The sequence below is a fragment of the Macaca nemestrina genome, chromosome 16 (genome assembly GCF_043159975.1).
Source record: "Macaca nemestrina isolate mMacNem1 chromosome 16, mMacNem.hap1, whole genome shotgun sequence".
Taxonomy (NCBI): domain Eukaryota; kingdom Metazoa; phylum Chordata; class Mammalia; order Primates; family Cercopithecidae; genus Macaca; species Macaca nemestrina.
In genome coordinates, this window is record NC_092140.1 from 19,629,156 (window position 1) to 19,653,028 (window position 23,873).

General features: G+C 37.6%; 1 protein-coding gene across 6 annotated transcripts in view; it reads right to left on the reverse strand.

Moving 5' to 3' along the window:
- The window catches only part of LOC105477239 (glypican 6), a 1,180,155-nt gene that overhangs the window by 349,709 nt on the left and 806,573 nt on the right, over positions 1-23,873 (reverse strand). For all 6 annotated transcript variants that reach the window (XM_011733662.3, XM_011733647.3, XM_011733670.3 and 3 more), the window contains one exon: positions 21,311-21,476. In XM_011733662.3, the coding sequence (XP_011731964.1) occupies positions 21,311-21,476 (166 nt within the window). The remainder of the gene's footprint in view (positions 1-21,310; positions 21,477-23,873) is intronic.

The following is a 23,873-nucleotide window of genomic DNA, read 5'->3' on the forward strand; positions in this document are numbered from 1 at the left end:
AATATTGCATTACAGAGCTCTAAGACCTTGAAAAAACTTTGAGAAATTAGGTTTATATACCACTTGTTAGGGTCAGAACTTATATATGTGATGGAAGTCAGAATATTTTGCCGTCTGTCAATGAAAACAATGCTAATCATATTCCCGAAGTGGATTATCTAGCAGGGACATTAGATTGCCCTGATTCAGCTCATGACCAATAGGAGGCACTTACGACCTACTAGCTAGATTACAAATGCCATTTATAGTGCTAGTTGCAAATTGCCTCTTTCTGGTAGGCACTGAAGGAGTGACTTCACTGGCATAGGGACCCAGGAACCAGGCTGAACTGTAATAATGTAACAAGAGCTGTCAGGAAGCCTGTTTTACCCTCTCAGTAAGAGGACTGGCAAAGTTCTGCTACTTCTCCTGGCCTATCTCCCTGAAGAGACAAGGAGAGCAGAAAAATCGTGTTGCTCTCTGAAGGCCATCCTGGCATCTTAGCACTGGTGCCGGGAGTTCACCCAGAAGTCTGGGTCTAGCAATAACTTCTACTGGTGCACATTCTCTGTGCCTGCTTAGCAGGCTAGCTTTTGCTGGTGACAGTCTCATGATGAGATGGCGGTATACTCTAGAACAGCACAGTGGAACAGTTGGAAGCCTTCTAGGATGTCAGTGACACTGGAAGATTATAATGATGTTGAGTAATGTATAACAAGGACAGTACTACTACTATTAATATCATGGGAAAAAGTTTTCAAAACACACCCATACTCTCACAATTCCATTTGATTTTCACAAAAATTGGTGAGACAGGCAGGGGAAGTGTTATTAAATCCACAATACAGAGGAGAAAGCAGAAGCTAACAGCACTCTGCTATTCAGTAATTTATTCAACAAATATTTACACAGCATCTACTACGTTCCAGGAATTGCTACTGAGAATATGGCAAAACAAAACAGACCAAACCCCTAGTTCAAGAGATAGAAAAAAAATACCTGTATTCGTTTTCATGCTGCTGATAAAGACATACCTGAGACTGGGTAATTCATAAAGAAAAAGAGGTTTAATGGACTCACAGTTATACGTGGCTGGGGAGGCCTCACAATCATGGTGAAGGTGAAAGGCACATCTTACATGGTGGCAGACAAGAGAGAATGAGAGAGAACCAATCGAATGGCGAAACCCCTTATAAAACCATCAGATCTCCTGAGACATATTCACTAGCATCAGAACAGTATGGGGGAATTGCCCCCATGATTCAATTATCTCCACCTGGCCCCTCCCACGACACGTGGGGATTATGGGAACTACAGTTGAAGATGAATTTTGGGTGGCGACCCAGCCAAATCACATCAATACCCAAACAAACAGATAGGTAAAGTATACTGTGATAAATTAAAGAGAGAAGCTCCTTAATAAACGGTGGTGGGGAGGATAATTAAAATTTTATATGAAGTAACAGGTGAAAGAGTCACTAAGAAGGTGCATTTTGAGTGAAAATCTCAATGGAATGACGGGAAGTGCCATGTAAATTTCTGCAGCAAGAGCAGTGCAGGAGCCAGGAACAGCAAGTGTGAGGGCCCTGAGGTGTGATGATGCCTGGAGGGTTTGAGGAACAGTGAGGAGGTCTTAGGAAGCCCATCTCATGTCTTCTGATTTCACAGTCTTATTTGCTCAACCAGGTCTCAGGTATCCAAGGCAAATTATTTGTTATGACCACAGTGTATCTTCAACATCCTCAATCCATAGAAGCCACTCTTCAATCAGTAAATCATTGCTCATAATTATGAATTGGTCAGTCCATGATGTGGAGAACACTGCTAGGGTCAGTGGGGGGTTGGGGAGGAGAGAGGAGACAGTGACCACAGGGAAAATGCCTTTTTTTTTTTTTTTTTTTTGAGATAAGATCTCCCTCTGTCACCTCGGCTGCAGTGCAGTAATGCAATCATGTCTCACTGCAGCCTCAGCTCCCTGAGCTCAAGCATCCTCCCACTTCAGCCTCCAAGTAGCTGAGATTACAGACACAGGCTGTCATGCTTAGCTGATTTTTAAATTGTTTTCATGGAGATAGGGTCTTGCCATGTTGACCAGGCTGGTCTCAAATTCCTGGGTTCAAGTGATCCTCCTGTCTCAGCCTCCCAAAGTGCTGGGATTACAGGGGTGAGCCATGGCACCTGGTGACAATGCCTTCTTCACAGATACAATGGCCAAAGGGGAGCAGAGAACATAAATACATAGGAGGAAATAGCATCCAGAAGTAGGTTCAGATAAACACTGAACAAGAATACCATTCCAGGACAATGCAAGGGCCATGGGGTCCACGGTGGGAAGGTGATAGAAAAAAGCAGTGAGAACTAAGTCAGAAGGGAATCAAGTCTCCCTACTACCATCTGCCCACCCCTGCAATCTGCTGCACACCTAGACATTGCCTCCTGGGACCAGACCAAAATGACAATGTTTTTCTTGTCCCCTACTAAGTTCTGAGGTCCCTGAATGTAGGATTTCTGTCTCTTCATTCTTTTTTCTTAACCCCATAGCAGCTAATCCAGTGCTAGGTGTAGAGGAAATGGCTAAGGAAGCTTCAATGAATTAACGAATTAGCGTTGAAGCTCATAGGTGAATATTTCACAACAAAAAAGCAAATGGCGCTCACTGCTCATCCTCAACTATTTCTCTTCTTCTTTTTTTTTTTTTATTTGCAAGTCAGGCTTTTACTATGTCATCTAACACTAACTTCATTTATCCTGGTTTCTAATTTCTGTGCCTCTAGTACTATGGGAAAATCAATGCCATTTCTTAATTAACTGCTCTTTTTGACATTACCATTTCATCCTTATGGCTGTTCCCAAGACTGCAAAAATATATTTATAACCCTTCGCTCTAGCACTCAATACTATCTGTTTTCCTTGTCATGGGCCCTTCATGTATTCTTATGTCTGAAGGTGTGAAAAGGCTAAGCATCTTTTCATTTTCCCACTCATTCATAGCCTATATATTTTCCTCAGAGCTCTTGTATCTTTCTTTTCTTTCTATAGATGATGCTAACCAAATTAACCTTGCCATTTCTTTCTGGATTTTTTACCATGAGTTAATTTTTTTTAATTGCCAACTTTTCTCAGAGAAAATTATTTCAAATATTTCTCAAGTGTTGCTTCCCTTTGTGTGTGAAATAAATCTGTGAAATAAATGTTTATTTCAGAAACGCATTAACTAAATTTGAGGATTATCTATCAACTGCAAATTTGGAGTCAGATGCTGTGAGATTTGGCCAAACACTTAAATTCACAGGCTCGGTTAGTTTCTAGAGTAGTTGAGAATTCAATGAAGAAATGTCACTAAACAAAATGTTAGCCGGGCGCGGTGGCTCAAGCCTGTAATCCCAGCACTTTGGGAGGCCGAGATGGGCGGATCACGAGGTCAGGAGATCGAGACCATCCTGGCTAACACAGTGAAACCCCGTCTCTACTAAAAATACAAAAACTTAGCCGGGCGAGGTGGCAGGCGCCTGTAGTCCCAGCTACTCGGGAGGCTGAGGCAGGAGAATGGCGTGACCCCAGGAGGCGGAGCTTGCAGTGAGCCCAGATCGCGCCACTGCACTCCAGCCTGGGCAACAGAGCAAGACTCCGTCTCAAAAAAAAAAAAAAAACAAAACAAAAAAACCCAAAATGTTATATAAATGCGTAGTGTTGATATTTTACTGCTCTGGTTTTGGTAATTTAAAGAGCCTTTTAAGTTAGACTGGTTAAATCTGTTTGGCAAAGACCATTTTCACCTTGAAAACCATTTTTCTTTATTACAATGAATATTTGTAGTTTCTACTTTGGCATGTGCCCAGAGTAATTTGCAAATCCGAGTGGAGGTATTTCAATATGCATGATTCCAGAAACTATTGTACATTATTTGCTTTAACTGGATCATTAAGATCCTTGATCATTTCTTTTTTCTTCCATACTTCTTGTTTTTTGTAGGAGAAAGAATAAAGATCAGGGAATGCAACATTAACTGATTTCTTGTACCTTCCTGGGAATGAAAACAGGTGGATACTGAAAGAATAAGGTTGTCACTGATGATTTTGAGATCATGAATTTATTCTCTACTCAGTGTATTCAGCAAACCAGCTTTGAGTAAAGACTGACATTCCCCTTTCTTCCACTCACCCCGTCTCAGAGCATTGGAAAGAGCAGCATATTCAAATGTCTTAGTAATATTTAATTGGTTGTCATTTGGAAATTTGTGGGTTTTAGCAATTATTAGTGCTGTTTTCCTGATGTTACTGTCCTTTAACATTATTAGAGAATAACAGTACATTAAAAAATATTCAGTGACATACTAAAGGGGACCTGTTTGGTACTCTGAAGTAGATAAACTAGTACTTGGCTTCCTGATTAGACTTTTGCAATGATTCATTCTATTCAAATAGAGTAATGATAATATAATTCAGAATTCCTAAAAACCACTATAGACTTAAAGTTCTTTCCTCACCTTTAAACTTATTTTAAAGGAGTATAATCCTCCAACTTCGCAGTAGTGGCGAACTATAGTTAGTATTCATTGCAAGTTTATATTGTACATTTTACACACGCTACTTCTAGTCCTAACAACTAAGAAAGGCAGGTACATTTTAACCAATAAGGCAAGATTCAGAAATCTTAAGCAACTTGTCCAAGGGCATGTGGAGCAGGTTTATTTAAATGCAACCTCATTGAAAACTGAACTTAAATGACATATAGACACACACACAGGAAAACAACATAAATAAAAGAGAAATGCAGAAAAGTAGAAAATGAGATGACTCCAAGAATAAGGTATAACAATAAGAATTTCATGTTATAAGAAATAAAGGTGAGCCACTCTGACAGTCATATTGGTCAATGAGGGGAAAATGACTTTTTATGAAAATTACATTTTCCATTAAATTTAGTCAAACTAGTTGCTTGGGAACTAGATTTTCCTGGCTCTGTTCTGAGCCCTTCAAAGGGAATCCTGGGTGATACAGTGAAGTTCTTTCTCCTCTCCAGGGCATGTCCACACAATAAGTTCAATAGTGAGCTCAAGTTCAGTAGTGAGGACTTCTTGTAAGCCCTCATAGTGTTGACTGCTGGTGACACTTCAGAGTATATTCGGCAAAAGCAATTCTACAAACGTTCAAAGCAATGTGGCCCAGGCTTCAGCACTATCATTCAGGGAAACATTTTAGAACCAAGTTGAAAGAATGAGTGCCCTATGTGCAACATTTTATAAATGTAATTCTAAAAAAATCAAGAACCAATAAAAAGCAAGTTCATGGTTATTGCTGTGGGTAGGACATGGAGATCAGTTACTCCAGTCTCTGTTTCACAGTAAATCTATTTTTTCTTGGCAGTCCGCTGAGTGGAAGATAGAGCTGGTGGGGAGTGTAGTCTCTGAGTTAAAGCATGAACTTTGTAGAAGCCAAATCTAGCATTGTTTCTTGGCTCTGCCACTTACTAGTGGCATGATCTCGGACTCTCTGAGACTTAGTTTCCTCTACTGTAAAATGGGGACAATAATCACACCTTTCTGTTAGGACTGTTTTGGTGGTTCAATAGAATAATGCATGAGAAGAATTTATTGTTATTAATATTATTAACTATTATGGACATTCTCTTCTGAAACTTACAGGGCCAACAGAAGGTTTTGCTTGAGCAGATGTGGGTATGGCAATGGTAGAGAGTGTGTGCCATGGCAGACCTTTTTTTTTTTTTTTCTTTTTAAATCCATGAATGCTGGAAGCCTCTGGTTTCTATATTGCTAACAAGTGGCTGAGTTACGGCCACACCTTATTTTTGCCTAGAACCAAAGTCTGTGTCCTTTCCTTATATCCAGCTCCTTACCTGTTTTAAATATTTTCAACAAGGTTCATTCTCTAATGGTTTCTACCTTTTTCTGGACGTATAAATAATTCTGCAAGTCACTTTGTCTTGCTGTATTTTAATTCACTGATCACAAAACAAAGGTTTTTCTATGTCAGTGTTTCATACTGCCAGGTGGACAAGAGGAAGATCATCTTAGCATTTATTTGAATTTTTTTAAATTAAAAAAAAGTACGGTTTTAGGTACTAAGAAACTAAATTATACAAATGTTAGCAAAATATTGACATTTTGTCTGTGAATTTAACAAGCAATTTCCTGGCTCCCAAAATATTTATTTTCAATATCCTACTTGCTTTTCATGGTCTATCTACTCGATTTGAAATCTGTTCAATTTATACAATCAGTAAATTACTTTTCCATAATTGCGGTAATTACAGACCTCTTCATATGCTCCTACTTATTTCTCAGAATTCTATAACAGGAAGACAATTGTGATGTAGTCCAGATACATCATGGAAGTTTAGGAAACAATGAAAATGTTTCCCTAACATTAAAAAAAATTATTTAAAAATAAACGTACCTATACTTATCTGCTGTAGTAACAGAGGCTATTCATAAATATATACCTCACTCTTATATTTAGCCCATTATGAAGTTTTCTTAGTTATATTAGCAAGAATAGTCCAGTTTAAAAAAATCCTTTATATGATACTCATGGCATGTTAAAAAAAAAAGGGGTGTTAATTTGTTCAGTTAAATAATATCAAAATGAATAGGTGGAAAAATTAAACTAAAAAGATCTTGATACCATTTCTTATCTGAAAAACTCTAAAAATCTCACATCACCTTCTCTTATGAGATTCTGGGGAAATATAGATTCTTCCTCTGGAAGACTTGTATCATACTAATTAAAGCTCATTCTTATTTCTGGAAGCATAAAAAGATCACATGTAGTATTACCTGACAGACAATAGGTAGCCAATAACAAGTCAAGCTTAAATTTAAAAATAAGTTCCCTAAACTGTAAACTAGTTCAACCATTGTGTAAAACAGTGTGGCAATTCCTCAAGGATCTAGAACTAGAAATACCATTTGACCCAGCCATCCCATTACTGGGTATATACCCAAAGGATTATAAGTCATGCTGCTATAAAGACACATGCACACGTATGTTTATTGCGGCACTATTCGCAATAGCAAAGACTTGGAATCAACCCAAATGTCCATCAGTGACAGACGGGATTAAGAAAATGTGGCACATATACACCATGGAATACTATGCAGCCATAAAAAAGGATGAGTTCATGTCCTTTGTAGGGACATGGATGCAGCTGGAAACCATCATTCTCAGCAAACTATTGCAAGAATAGAAAACCAAATACCGCATGTTCTCACTCATAGGTGGGAAATGAACAATGAGATCACCTGGACACAGGAAGGGGAACATCACACACAGGGTCCTATTGTGGGGAGGGGGAAGGGGGAAGGAAGAGTATTAGGAGATATACCTAATGTAAATGACGAGTTAATGGGTGCAGCACACCAACATGGCACATGTATACATATGTAACAAACCTGCATGTTGTGCACATGTACCCTAGAACTTAAAGTATAATAAAAAAAAAATAAGTCCCCTAATGCCTTCTGGAAGGCAATAATTTGGTGTTTGTATCCTTGCTCTCTCAATTAGTACAGATTACTATGACTTCTCTGTGTAAATGGATACAGATTTACCAAGAAGGATCACAGACACTTTTACAAACTGCCATCATAGCTCCCAAGTGGCTGTTCCTCTGCTGAATTAAGAAGTTTCAGATTAAATAATTTGACTTTCATCCTGTAATTGATTTGCAGAATGAGGCATATACTTTATCATGTTGCTTTCAAGCTATCAATGTCTACATCTTATAAATGTCCAGATGTAACTCTAAGTTAAACTTTTCTTACATTTTACAGGTTGATTTAGTAAGTTTGTGATGTTCATACCTTCAATGGTAATTCACAAGCAAACTGATATCCAGTGATCACAGATCAAAATGCATAGGAATCAATGCATGGCACAAGAGAATTAAAATAATGTTTTTCAATCGTGAGACACTTAGAAGAAATGGATTTTAATATCTATCAATTCCACATGTAAATTAAATGAATCCTGAAATAACTTCCCCAAATTGAATTCAAAGGAAATGTAGTGAGGACACGTAGTAACCATTCAACACAATTCATTGTCAACTTTTTTTAATGTTGCATGGCCACTATTAAACTGTTTGAAATTTTGATCTCAAAACCCAAGACTCCCATATGGGTTAGGAAAAATAAATGTAAATCCTCTATGAAGAAACTGGAAGACTGAATGCAGTCTATACGCTCAGCTTTTGATGTGGCCACATGCTGCAACCTCAAATCATTGTTCTCAGGCTTGACCTTTCCTCTCACTTTGTTCTGGCAGCTTTCCAAAGAGGGACAGGTGGTTTTAGGGCATTTTCTTGTGTTACAAATCAAATAATATTTCATGGCTTTCACCTTTAATGGGCTAAGCAGAATGCATTCAACAAAAGTCACTACGGAGGCTTGGGGAAATAATTTATACTCTAGGGCTTTCTTAAATCAGTAACTTGGCAATATGGGATTCAAAAAAACGTCACTGCTCTCTCAAATGTTTCATTGCAAAAGCTGCATCATGTATATTTGTGTTGTTCCTTGGGGGACTCAATGTCCAGAAACCAATGAATAATTACCTTGGTCCTTACATAGTGTGTTTTCGTTGGTGATAATCATGCCAGAGGACATGCAATGAAGCAAGGGGCTGTTTTGTGATCACGATATTCTTTCCAGTGAAGGAAATGAATGCCTTTTGGGGAAGGTTTTTGTAAAATTAACAACTTTCATGCTTCAACTTATAATCTAGAACTTGGTAATGGCCAGAAGAACGTAATTCTAGATTTCATGCATTGAGGATTGCAAAAAGTCAAAACCAATAGAAAATCAATTTCCTCTTGAACCGACTGCAATTATGAAATGTCAAAGTGCATGATAAATGTAATTATTAAAGGGTTTCTGAGTCTAAAAACATATTTTGGGGAGCAATTGAGGCATGACTCTCTTAAATCATTATGTTAAGCATTCTCATATTTGCACTGTTAACATTCTAGCTGCATTTAAAGAGGTTGGAGCCTATAGACAAAGGCTCATTCTTAGAGTACACAGTGAGTAGCAGGCTGTTGAATGTTTAACATTTAGGGGTAAAGGCAATATGATTTCACAGGGAAGAAAAATGCAGGCACCTGTGTGGAGCCCAAGATGGGGAATTCTGGGTACACACTGTCAGAGTTGATTAAGTTGGCCACACCTGGGCTGTGAAAACCCTCCAATGATTTGTGACATCCCAGCTCTTGTTCCAGGAACATAGAACACTACTATTTTCAGTATTCAACTGGATGTTTCCACTTTTGGTCCCACTGTTTCTCAAATCCAACAAGACCTAAACAGATAGAAGAAATCCATGTTTGCCATTCCCCAAACTAGCTTCCTGTTTGCTAACAGCACTGTCTTTCTCTCAGGCACTTATCTCAGTCATAGCTGATGTATTTCTTTCTTTGCCCTCTTCTTTTAGTCACCTCTATTTAGACCCGGAGTCCTATACATTTTTATGTCCAACTCTACCATTATTGGTGTCTCCCTTTCTTCTTTTGTGCCACGCTTAGATGACCTATCTAGTCTTACTATCACAAGCCTCATCCATCTGAATCCATATTTTACTTAGCTGCCAGATTACTACTTAGATCCTGACACTCCCTGAATAAAAAAGCCCTGTACCTTGTCATTGCCTACAAGACAAAAGAATGGTCAGGTGTTTGGCTTGACTTTTAAAGCCTCCACAGTTCAATTCTGCCCAACCTTACCTCCCTGTACACAACAGCAAGTAAGTCTATTTCAGCTGAGCTGGTTTCCTCACAAGCTCCAAAGCACTTCATACGTATTCCTACCTTCCTACCATTGTTTTCCCTCCTGGTGTCACCAAGCACTTATTCATTTGAGCAGGGGCAAGGCCATCTCTGCTGGGATGGGTCCTTTATCTCAGGAACTAAGGCAAATCCAGAAACAGGGATAAGAAGAAGCTTGCTTGATGAAGTGCATTTCTACTCTTGTCACTTCAGTTCTGACTGATTAACAATTAGCTGATAATTCTCCATTGGTTTCCAGCTTGCCTTTGTTAGGCGTTTGGCTTACACCTTTCTGGTGTCTTGATGTTTTCCTACCTGCTTGCTTACTCTCTTGCTTCCTCCTTTCCACTTTCTGTTCATACCTTCACAGGTTATTCACCTGCACAGGAGCCCACACTGCTTCTGCCCTCAGTCCTCTGTGAATGTGCCTTATGCCTTGGTGATTTACATAAATTATCTAGTTTAATCCTCACAATGCTAAGAGGTAGGTACTATTATCTCCAGTTGGTGGATGAGAAAACTGAGATTTATGCAGGTAAAATTATGTTCCCTAAGTCACACTGATTATAAATGGTGGAGTCAGGATTCAAACTCATGCAGTGACTCAAGGACTGGTGCTCTTACCTATGTCTTCTTCATTTAACCAAAGTTTACTTTGAAAGCACACATCGAATCTCTTTGGAAAATGATAATTTCTCAGATCTCAGGTCCAGGTTATGTGTTTTTTATTTTTGGTGTGTTTACACCAAAAATATGTGCCTAGTCTAAATCTAAGCAAAAAGAAACCATCCAATAAAGTTTTTTTTAGGAAAATGAAACATATTCAGAGGTTGAGCCATGTCAAGCAAATCATAGATGTTTTAATCATCTAAGCCTGCCTGTCCAATAGAGTAGCCAGTAGCTACATATAGTGATTGAAATTTAATTAAAATAGCTTGATTGTGGTAATTACTTCACAATGTATATGTATATCCACTCATCACATTGTATACCTTAAATATATACAAATTTTATTCGTCATTTATTTCTACCTCAATAAAACTGGAAAAAAATAAGTAAACAAAATAAAAAATTTAGTTCTTAAAGCACACTAGCCACATTGTCAACAGCCACATGCAACTACATTTACATTAATTAAAATTAAATAAAATGAAAAATTGAGTTGATCAGTCTTACTAGACATATGTCAAGCATTCAACCACCACATGTGACTAATGGTGACTATGTTGGTACCACAGACATAGAACATTTCCATCATCACAGAAAACTCTATTAGACAGTGCTGGCAATATCAGATTCTCAATTTCTCCCAATATAGCTTATCAATCCTTGTAGCCATAGACTAACAGTTACTTCCTAAATGCTCGATAGGAGTTAATTGGTAAAGTGGTTAATAACCGAGATACTGAAGCAAAAACCTGGAATTGCAACTTACAAGTTGTATGACCTTGAACAGGTCACTGAAATTCTCTGGTTTCAGTTTTCCCATCTGTGAAATGGAGATCATAATATTAACTAATTAATAAAGTTGTTTTAGGATTAAAAATTTAAAGTAATCACAATATTGTCTGGTATAAAGTAAGTGCTCAATAAATACTATTAGGTATTATTTCTATTTACATAATGTTCTCCTAATGAGATCCAGAACCATAGAAATAGAAGAATAAAATTTCTTATAACTCTCGCTTAATTTTAGAATTTAGATGTTATGGTTGCAAGTGAGTAGCAAGATACATTTAAACATTCTCTCCGGGACAAACTCGGGAAGTGCATATCTGGATGTTTAATTAATAAAGTGTGGTATTAGGCACATGTTAAACTGGGTCACCAAGAACTTGCTGAACATTTTAAATTCAGCCACAGGGATTTACATGAAAAATACTGCAAGGCTGGCTAATGAATGGACCTATGTGTTTCATTTAGTGCAGACACCTTTTTATAAGTAAGCTCCTATGCCTGATCCTCATCCTCCAAGTGCTGTGTAATAATTGCAAAATTACTCACAGGTGGGAACTGAACAATGAGATCACTTGGACTCGGGAAGGGGAACATCACACACCGGGGCCTATCATGGGGAGGGGGAAGGGGGGAGGAATTGCCTTGGGAGATATACCTGATGTAAATGACGAGTTGAGGGGTGCTGACGAGTTGATGGGTGCAGCACACCAACATGGTACAAGTATACATATGTAACAAACCTGCACGTTATGCACATGTACCCTAGAACTTAAAGTATAATAATAATAATAAATTAATTAAAAAAATTATTCCTGAAGTCCTCTTAGGACTATTGATGATTTTAGTTTTCTCATCTGGTTGAGTCATAGCCATAGGCTTTGGACTACGGAATACATTTCTATGTACGTTCAACTCAGAAGATTTTGGAACACTCAAATATTTTAAAGACAGGAAACTGATCGAACAATAACTAAAGGCACTAAATTTAAAGAACCAGGAGACACATATACCAGGGATAATACCAAGGGCTACAAAGAGCTGTTTAGTTGAACGATTGTGGTGGATTTTGAGAATACCCTCCTCCCGAAGAACTCACGTAGAAAGGATAGATTTGCTTCCTGTGAGATAACTAATCTCTTCAAGCTGGTGTGAAACAATCAGAAAGATAAATGTAGCACTGAGGTAGGAGAGGGTCACTGCCGGGATTCATTCAATCTGAAAACTGTATCAGCTCTGGCGACCAAACGACCAAACGGGTAGCCATTGTTACTTCCAAAACTTTCTCACATCTGCAGACTTATTCATTTTACCCAGGAGAATTATTAGGCCCTTTATCAAATCAGCCAATTTCCTGAGCATTGAGATTTTAGTGGTGAATATTGACAGCCTCATTTGACATATAATTATCGGTGTTATCTTTCTAGAAGATTCCTGCCTCTTAAATAATAAAAATGTGATGCATACAGACACATCCCTACTTGGGGTAATGCCATCTATTCAACTACTTACTTTTCATTTCTCTTTCTAATTTTCACATCTTCAGAGGTTATAATAAAGGAAATTCTTAGCGTAGCAAATTATTTAAATCTATGCAAAGAAAAAAATTGAGGACATATCTTTCTTCATGTGGGATTTATATATAAGCTGTTATTTGAAGGACAAGGCATCTTTCATGCTCTATTTTAATTTAAATTCTCTTCTGGCTATCTGACCAAGTATCTATGGACACAATATTTTTAAATGAGTTACAAGCACAAGTTTTCATATACCATGAAGGTTCCCAAAAGCTTAAATTACTTCCATTAATACTTATACCCATTCCCTCTTTAGAGGAACAAAAGGAAAAGATCTATTTAACCACCAAAATAAGTCACTGAGGCCATCTCTTCTAACCTGGTTTCCACCCCTGGTTCCTTCGAGAGTTGCTCACAATAAACAAGTCACAAAGACAGCCAGATGAAGAGATTACAGCAGTGTCTTTTATAATTGTTAAAGAAACAACCCCGAGGAAAAAGAAAACTCATTTCAAAAGTGACTCAAATGTAAAGACATGATTAGCAGTTCTGCTTTTGAGATAATTATGAATTAAAGGAGGTTTTAGAGACCACAAAATATATATATCCACACACACATATTCAAAGTAAATATTATGTTTGTGGGAAAAGAAGTCTAAGTGCCATCATTTAACACTTCTATAATTAAAATATTTTAATAAAATGTTGCCATATTGCACAAAGATGTGTTAATTTATTATCTGGGTTAAAATAAGAATTTTCACTTTTCACTGCTAATCTTGAGTCTTCTAAAGTGATCTAAATGTCTCAGGAGGTAAACCGCCTTCCTTTATTCTATTAAATTGGTCACCACATGAAGGACTCTGGTTATGGTGGCCGCGGGACTTGTTACAACTTTGCTATTTGTGAATAGCTATGTGGTTTGATGTTTTCTTTAACGATCCAGTTACTTAGCTCTGTGTTCCTTATTTTCTAGTTCTATATCACAATAATTTCTTCTATCACATGTTCCTTTTATCTCCTAAAATTGGAACAGCTAAGAATGTCATTGGGCTAATGTGCAGAGTGTTAAGATTTTTGCCTGGGTTTCTGGGCCTTTTGGAATAGATTTAATTCCACTGTAAATAACATCAAATATTTTCTTTTGGCATGACAAAAGTCAGGCACCTGTGTCATAGCTTGAAGTTGAAAACATGACAGTGAAAACTGTAACATGTTATTAAAGTCAAATGTCAATTACTAAAACCAAATACGTTTTATATATAAATAAATTAAACTCTCTATGGAAAATATATTGAAGAGTAAACTAAAATCAAAATGCAAAATCCCAAATTCAAAGGCAAATTCTTTAACCACCTTGAATAGTTTTAATGTGTTCTGCTTTCCATTGGTCAACTAAATTCTTCTGTTGTTGGTTCTCATAGAAATTAGAAAGCTTGATAAGGCATAAGAGGTACTTTAGTAAACTTCCTATTATATTATATATATTTTAATCTATAATAAAATACATATATATATTTAGTAAACTTCCTATTATACATGAAACATTTTGCTTCCTAATGAATTTTAGTTGCCCAATAGGTATGCCTCATTTCAGACCATTGGTTTGTGCCATATTATTTTGTACCATAAATCTCATCTTGAAAATCTCAATTAGACAATCTCATTTACAGTAATCAGTAATAAGGAATGGAACAATGACAATTATTAATTGCATAGAAGTTGAATGTACAGGAACTAGAAATAAATGGATGAACAAAAGTTGGAATTGGGCATAAAGGAAATACACACACCCACACACACATCCCCTAGAATGACGACTTGACTATTATATCCAGCAATTTTAGGTCTGATGTATGTTACCTCCTTTGATCCATGGGAAAATTGCTTGATTCAAAATAGAAATTGTGGTTCTGTGAATCCTTTGAGGTGTTGCCTTAAGATCAACATTAGTAAGTGTTCAGAGGTTAAGAAATGCCTGTCTCTATATCTGCTGAATACTCACACGTTATGCCACCAACCTTAAGGCATTAACCCTATTGTATAACATAAAAACACTTTCACATATACAGAGTTCAGAGTAAACCGTTTTCTAAACTTAGGTAATTGATAGCAAATGTAGCCAGTGACAGGCTGTTGGGTGCCAGCCAACTGTTTTCTTTTCCTTCCTTCCTTCCTTCCTTCCTTTCCTTCCTTCCTTCCTTCCTTCCTTCCTTCCTTCCTTCTTTCTCTCTTTCTTTCTCTTTCTTTTCTTTCTCTCTCTCTTTCTCTTTCTTTTCTTTTTTCAGCAAGTACTTAGTACTGTTTATGCATTCTGCCAGCATTACATGAGAACACAACATATGATAAATGCCCACAAGAAATGAGAAATATTGAGTCATTGACTATAAAAGAAAGACAGAGGGTTGGATGGTATTAGATTTCACCTGACAGAAAACAGTGTTCTTTGTTTTTTTACAAAAGTCTTTCCTGGTGCTTTCAGGAATGCACAGGGCAAATGCGAGTCCTCTAGCTAACAGAACAGATTTTAAAATAATTGCTTTGGCTTTGTTCCTCAATTTCAGGGTTGCATTTCTGGACTGTATTATTAAACAGGCTCTTGTATTACATAAAGTAGAGATGAAGAAGCCTTGAAAGTTTGCTGCTATATACAGCTCTTGGGTTTTTCTTTTTCTTTGGTTTAAAGGAAATAATTTTCTATGTTTAGAGTCTAGAGGTTTTTGTAACATAGTATTTCAGGAATATCAGCCAGTGTCATATCATATTTATTATAGAATTATTTGTAACCAAAAGAGTTTCTTGTCAGATTTATATTATGGACTTGTATGCTTGAGAAGGTCTTTGAAAGAACAGTATCTTACACAGATGCTTGAAATCGTTCATTCTGCCTATTTTATCTCGCGAAATGCAACATAACACAGTCTTGTACATTTTATAAAAGAAAATCTGAGTTTCCTCAGTAGAAACAATAAATGTTTATTTTCTAATATCAAATAAGACTTACCTAGCAACATTTTCCCAAACACAAAGTTACGAATGCACAAATTACCATGAGAATTGACAACTCTTGTACTTTCCAAGAAAGTCATTTGTTCACTACCAAGTAGCCATTTATTACATGACACTAGTCATTGGACTGACCTAACACAGCTTCCTTGCAGCTGGCTCTAATTTACAACTTGATAGCAGCTGTCACAATGAAAGAATCAGGTACAGTATCTGATTTGTTTCTGCCATCCCTGCACTCATGAGACCATTAACAATGGGGATATGTGATTTTTAAATTACTCAATTAGTCATACTTCCATTAAAAGAATAGACTTACAAAGTAAAATAGAATGGCCTCTTAGAATATTCCCTTCCATTTCTCTGTACGGTTGGGTCCATTTATTCCATTCAAAGAACATATACTGAGTAGTGTTCTCAGTAAACAGGCGCCTTATCTGTTCTCAATTCCATCCCCATGCCTAAACCAAAGCAAAGTCTACAGTAGGCACTTAGTAAACATGTGTTGGACTAATGTATACATGAGAGAATCAGTGAATAGTGCCCACTGCAGGGTCTCTTGGTCTGCCACAGATGCCGTGCCCACCTTGGGTTTCATGTTCGACACTCTTATGCCAGTTTTCAGTCTTTGGGCCGCCTGACAACTGAATAATTGGCAAGTTTGAAAAGAAGAAGTCCAGAAAGTTTTATATCACTGGTGTATCTGGTCTATGAGTGCCCAAGGCATAAATTTAAAAATACTAGCTGCTTTGCTGGCTTCCCGCATAACGCCCTTTGGAGGGCATCTAAGTCAAGATAACTCAACTTTTGTCTAATGAAAAATAACACAAATCTCATCAGTTCAAGTCAGTGGTAGTGGGGAGGTGAGACCTAATAATAGAAAATGTCAAAAATAAAACAAACGAGCATTTAAGAACCACTGACAAATCATGCTAAACCTAATGAGAGTGGCACGGGAAACTGAAACTATCTGAGGGCTATGGTGTAACAATTATACATGCTGTGGTTATTTAACATCAATTATGTTTGACAATGCCAATACAATACGATCTTATTTGCTTTTTATTCTATAATTAACAAAGCAGGGCTTCTCTAACCCCCTGCCCCAGACTAAGTTAAGTCCCCCAGCCAAGTAAAGGCTTAGCATCCCATGCTTCCATTAACCTAACACTTCGTCATAGTCTACTATAATTATTTTAACTATGTTAAATTCCCTAAGGGCAAAAAATATATATACCTAGCTCACCCAATATAGTGAGTTGGATTATTAGGGTCTTTGCTAACTGGGGTAGCCTAAAAAATGAGGTTACATAATTGGGACAAAAACACTCAGGTCTCACTTTTATACTTGCTATTAGAAGCATTCTATAACACTTAGGGATAAAAAGTAGTATGTGATAATACAGAATCCCTGCCTTTGTCTCACCAAACTTTGCCTCTCCTCACTGGTAACATCTTTTAGAAATCTCTCCCTGGTTCTCGTAGTCTATAAAATCTTAGAAGGTACCAGATGTTTGCAGAAGGCTGTCCCACACATCCTCAATTTTAAAGTAGATGTAAGATTTATTACAGCTATATAAACGTACTTCAGCCTTGACTTTTGTGTTCATGAGCCAGTTGTAATCTGCAACATGGCCTCTTGTGAAATAGAACAATTCTTATCTATGGAGTGTTGATAACAATGCCAAACACTCAAAATAACCACAGGATATTACTGAAGCAAGTTCTGCCCACAAACTGTTTCTCCCTCTAGGAGATTTTAATTTAATGTAAACATTTTTCAAGAAAACCATTTTGCATTTGGGCAGCATGCAAAAACTAGGCTGGGATAAGTTGTATAGGAAAATACAGCAACACCTAGGATAAGTGCCTAAGCAGAGACTGTTAATGCCTTAAATCAGGGTTTTCTCCTACTGTGTTGCATAGTTTCTAATAGTGAGAATAGGCTAAAAGCCACTCTCCTGTTTCTTCTGGTCCTGCCTAGCTCAGGGGTGCTATGTAATACACCATTCATTCGGACGCAGTAAGTGGAATCTGGGTTGTGCTTTATCCTGGGGAACCCCATACACTGCTTACCACAAAGTAAGTGAAGGGGTGGGCCTGAGGCTGATGAGGATTTTTAAGTACTCTAAAATAGGTCTAGTTGCATTTTTTCAATGCTGTAAGGAAGTTTTCAAACAAAAGTTCTTCATGTAAAAATGGAGTTTCTTTTTCTTATAACAGTTACTTGGTAAGAATCTTTTGAGCAATTCCTCTGTGCAGGGAACTGAGTTAAACTTCCTGGAGGAGGACTATGAAAATGCATCCTAAATAGACTCCTGATTTTTTCGAAGAACACACACACACACACCCCAACTACAGAACTTCAGTAGTGGTTGGAATAATGCAGAGATTTTTACTGGAATGCTTAAAACACTTCACTTTCTTTTGACATGATCCAGACACCGACTGAATTCTAAACAGTCACTAATCACTTTCAATTAATTTGTGACATTGTAAAGACTGGGAGGATGTGCCCCCAATTTGACTCTTGTTTTTATTGACGGTCGATTGCGTGTCACTGTTAACATTTTAGATAGGCACTTTATAATTAAAGAAAAACATCTATAAAATATATAAACTGGGGCATTTGTGTAGCTGGCAGGGAAGGCACATGCAACGACAGCAACAGGAGTGCAGGTTTTGATGAAGAGATGCCAGAAGCCCGAAGTGATGGGCTGCAGGTGCTACCCAGAGAGAGGGCTATTATATATAATTTTTGTTGGATTACCGATTTGCTCACTGATCTTTGCTGCTGCATTTATGAACATTGTAACACTGTCATCTGAGATGTATCTGTGTGGAAAATGGAGTTGGCACATTTGACTAATTCATGCCATAAATTTGTGAACTAACACTTCACACCCAGACAAGTATTAGCAAGAACACATTTTTCTACATAAGTCTATGTTGGTGGTCAATTTTCAATGCCATAGCACAAAGCAAAGAAGAAAAACTGGAAGAATTTTCTCAGAGACATCTAGGACTAATAAAAGAGATGGGGGGTGCCAGGCGCGGTGGCTCATGCCTGTAATCCCAGCACTTTGGGAGGCCGAGGCGGGCAGATCACGAGGTCAGGAGATCAAGACCATCCTGGCTAACACGGTGAAACCCCGTCTCTACTAACAATACAAAAAATTAGCTGGACGTGGTGGTGGGCACCTGTAGTCCCAGCTACTCGGGAGGCTGAGGCAGGAGAATGGCGTAACCCGGGAGGCGGAGCTTGCAGTGAGCCGAGATCACGCCACTGCACTGCAGCCTGGGCGACAGAGTGAGACTCCGTCTCAAAAAGAAAAAAAAAAAAAAAAAAAAAAAAAGAGACAGGAAGAAAGGGTATGAAATACGTTCATATAGGACGAACCACCACGCTTGCTTTTCATTAAAGTACATCCAGCAACACATAGTGGATTCAAACTTTAGTTTTTGAATCCAATGATTTTCCAGACATTCAATTTCATATCAAATCAGTATCTAGGAAACCCAATTGATCGAAAGCATAAGGATTTGTTTTCGGTTAAAACAGCCAGTAAGTGCTGAGGACAAAAAGTAAATTAACAAGTCATTGTTGCTTTTACAAGTTGAAAAGCCTATATTCTCATTCTCAATCATGTCCTGCTCTAAGTAACAAAATCCACATGCCCGTCTTCTTCAATAACTTGCAGGCTGACTGAAGTCAACTGAACTGTGTGCTAGGTATTAGCGCAGTTGCAACCAAAAATATGGATGATTATATGACTCCAAGTGATGCTATGAGGTTTAACCTGACTTTAAAATAAGCAAATCTTTTTAGGTTTTCTGACGAGTGTACCTTTTTATCAGCAGTAGTTAGGTATTCTGTCTTTGCTAAAAAAATCTAGATCTTCTAAGATCAAGTTTATTTTTAAAAATTCATACCCGCTCCACGATTTTAGCAAAGAACAAAAATCTTAGTAAAGAATCATGTCATTTTGTGTCAGAAGGATCCCTTAATGATCAACTTTTAAAAATTCCTTCATTTTTCAAATAAAGTAACTCATGATCATACAAACAGATTTTATCCTCCCACTGTGGGGAGAGGTAACAGCACTTCAATTTATTCTTTCTGAAATAATTCTAAGGTTTTGTTAGATGATTTCCATTTGAATCTGTTCACTGTAAAATCCTTTTCTTTTTCTCCTTTCTTTTTTTTTTTTTTGCTCAAAGCCATTTCCTCTGGCCTTCCTAAGCAAAATGGTGAATTAGCCAATGGGTTTCATTGTCAGAGCTGAGGCCTGTAACCTAAGCACATCTTTGTACAGTGAGCTTCAGTTTCTCTGAATTCTAACATCTTTTTTTCTATCCTACGCAAATCTTAGTTGTCAGAACACTTTACTCGTGCATGCTCGTTTAGAGGTTTGCATAAATGACGAAGGCCCTCAGAGGCTGACAAATGCCACTGCTATTTTCACCACTCTGCTTGTCACCGTGTAATTGCAGTAAATGCAACTGAAAGTACTTTTATTTGAAGGCTATTTGACAGAGGGGGAGAAAACACATTTACTCTTTCAAGGCCTGTGTATTTTCCTGGGAGAAGTCTGCCTATAAAATTTGTCCTTTTATCCTTGGATGGCAATTTGGGAACTATCTTTGGGCCATGCAACCCTTTGAATGATTTCTGCAACCCAAGAACAGAGCCTTGATTCACAGACCTTCCCCTCCATTCTCCCCACCTCCCGGCCTCCTGCCTTCTAGAGACTGGAAGGCTGCTTCATGCTTGTGTGCTTAAAGCCTTCTTTTCCACAGAATGAGATAGAAAATTTGCATATTTCAGCCATAATATTGATCTATTTTCATTCTAGGAGTTCAAGGAAAAAGTTGTTTACTAATATGTGTAGCTATGTTGAGGTAATACAAATGACAAAGAAATAATACAGTGGACTATTTTTTACAAGATTCTTTTCTAAAGCCTCCTTTCTCATGGGAGTGTATGTAACTTCAACAAGATTACTTTTGTTTTCATTGGAGAGAACAGTTAGCTCAATATAGCTGGGTTGCACAATCTTTAACAGGACTGTCCCATATAATATACAGTAAAAACATAAGGAAAATGTAAAATAATATTTATAATTTGCTAAACATGGTTTTAAAAATCATCCTAGTCTCTAAAAGTCATCATAACTTTTTTTTTTTTTTTTTTTTTTTTTTTTGAGACAGGGTCCCACTCTGTCACCCAGGCTGGAGTGCAGTGGCGCAGTCACAGCTCACTATAGCCTCGACCTCTGAAGCTCAAGCAATCCTCTCACCTCTGTCTCCTAGACAGCTGGGACCATAGGTGTGTGCTCCACGCCCAGCTTATTTTTTGTTTTTTGTAAAGATGGGAGTCTCATTATGTTGCCCAAACTGGCCTCAAACTCCTGGGCTCAAGCAATCCATCTGCACTGGCCTCCCAAAGTGTTGGGATTACAGATGTGAACCACCGTGTCTGGTTTCTTACAACTTCTGACCCACCCATCAAGCCCCATAAACACTTGCTGTTGTCCCGTCTCTGCTCTCAGATCCATTTAAATACTTCTTACCTATAAACAGATTCCACTCTGTGTCGAGGTCAGCCTGATTTGCCAAGCAGCCCTTCATGACGTTGAGACAGTAGTTGTTGCAGGGCCTCACAGTGGGAAGTCCCCGACAGTATGGGCAGTACAGCATCTTCATGAGGGCACGGATGCACCCTGGGGTTGGGCTGACCTGCAGATTTATTGCAAAGAAAAAGAAAATCGAAAATAAGAAGGATGAAGAGGAGGAAAAAAAAGAAATAAGGCATTTTCTTCTTTTTTAAAAAAGACAAAATAGCAGTGATAAACCACAGCATTAGAGCAGAATCTTAACCCTTTGTAATTACTGATCTTGCATCCAGTCAATTCCTGTTGAAATCTTCTGCCCTAAAGCCTAGACACTGTTTCATTGCCATAGAACATGGAATGAGATAATGCATGTGAAAGCAGTTTGCAAAGTTAAAAGCCCCATAAAAATGTAGGAATTATTAAAGTTTAATGTGACACCTTTAGAAAATTTTCCAACTGGTTATTTGACCCTGTCTCTAAAGGAGGTTGGCAGATATATTTCCTTTGTACATAACTTTTCTTCAAAGATCAATATCAACTTGTCTGAGATCTTTGAGATCCAGACCTGCTTAGAAGCAATGGAACTGCCAAGGTACCATCTTTGGGCGTCTGCAGCTTTTGCACTTCTGGAAAATTCATGGAAAATTTCAAGGACCAGTGTTAAATGTGAGAAGCAATCCTTGCAGCAGTACAGAGGAGCTACGTATCCACTGACAATGAAATGCCATTTGCCCTGGATCAGAAAATCAGTGCTCTCCAATTAATTGATTCTAAACCAATAAAGGCTTTTTGTAGACTCATTAAAAATTCTAATTTGACTTCAAGAGGAAGGAATATTTAAGACATGATAAGGTCCCCACCCAAATCTCATCTTGGATTGTAGTTCCCATAATCCCACATCATGGGAAGTGAATCACGGGGGCAGTTACTCTCATCCTGCTATCCTTGTGATAGTGAGTGAGTTCTCACCAGATCTGACGGTTTTACAGGGGGCGTTTCCCCCTTTTGCTTGGCACTTCTCCTTGCTGCCACCATGTGAAGAAGGATGTGTTTGCTTCCCCTTCTGCCATGACTGTAATTTCTTGAGAACCCTCCAGCCATGCTGAACTGTGCGTCAATTAAACTTCTTTCCTTTAAAAATTATAGTTCGGGCAGTTCGTTATAGTAGTGTGTGAGAATGAACTTATACAAGATAGTAGAGACCAAAATTAGAAAACAAATACAGAAAACTACTCTTTTTCGTGACTAGATGTAAAAATTGTTGCCATATTCATTTGGTTGGTTCCGTATCACTTTGATGTTTTAGTCAAGTAACTATACATTGCTGTACTTGCATTCTAGATCTGAGGGAAAAAAATCTAATTTGTGTCATTTGGCCCTCTTGGAGAGTGGTGGACTTGAGCTCACAGGTAACAAGAACATTCAGATGCTGAAGAAACATAACACCAGTGTATTGATGGAACAACAAGAAACATTTCCACATAAATGGATACTTTCAATTACTATAGCTATTTCTCTATGATTCTATCCCTTACTTAGAATCAATTTTGAGATTTTTAATGCAAGCCTTTGGTTTCTGTAACATTTTCTTAATTTTACCCAGTATGTTGACAAAATCACTAAAAAATTATTTTAGGAAATAAAGCTGTGTATGTATTTAGGCACTAAAATTTCTAGTTGTCGTTTTGAGTTTTTTTGCATTTTCTTTCAAGAATTTTATGAAAGTTTTCAAACATGCAGAATAGGTGAAAGACTTTTATAGTTCACAGCCACATTTCCCAGATTGTACAATTTTTCTACATTTGCTTTTTCACACATCTATCCATCTTTCTACCCATCCATTAACCTACCTCATTTTTCATGCCAAAGCAATATCCTTTAATTTTTGTATCCCAGACTAATATCTTTTTAATTTGTACTTTTCCTGGTAATTTAATACTGGCTTGAATAAAATAGAATCAGCATGATCAACGATAGAAAGTCACTGAGTAAAATACTCTAAGTCAAATAAGTGAAGTAAAATATAATTGGCCTTTCTTTATAAAGGTATTCATAGAATGGTTTCCTATCGATTAATTCTAAAGCTCATTTTCCAACAACAAAACAGAAACAATAAATGGGTAAAAAGGTGAGGAGTCTTTTGACTTTTCTTTTAAGGACATATTAGTGCCATTATGTCATCTCCAGACAGGCAGTTTTTTGGACAGAGCCAAATTTGTTTAAGGCCATACCATGCTGAATGCACCCAATCTCACCTGATCTTGGAAGCTAAGGAGGGTTGGGCCTGGTTAGTACTTGGATGGGAGATAGTGCCAAGTTTTACCCATAACTGAGCAGCACTGTTTCAAAATTTTCCTTTATCCACATGTGTCCCAAGCCATTCACCAAAAAAATAAAAATAAAAACATAAAAAAAACCAGGAAAAACAATTTTGCATTCCTCAGACAATATTAATGTGAAACTTAAAATTTGTACACATTTTCCTTATTGGCATGGTTGCTCTCTTGCAAACTTACTGGGT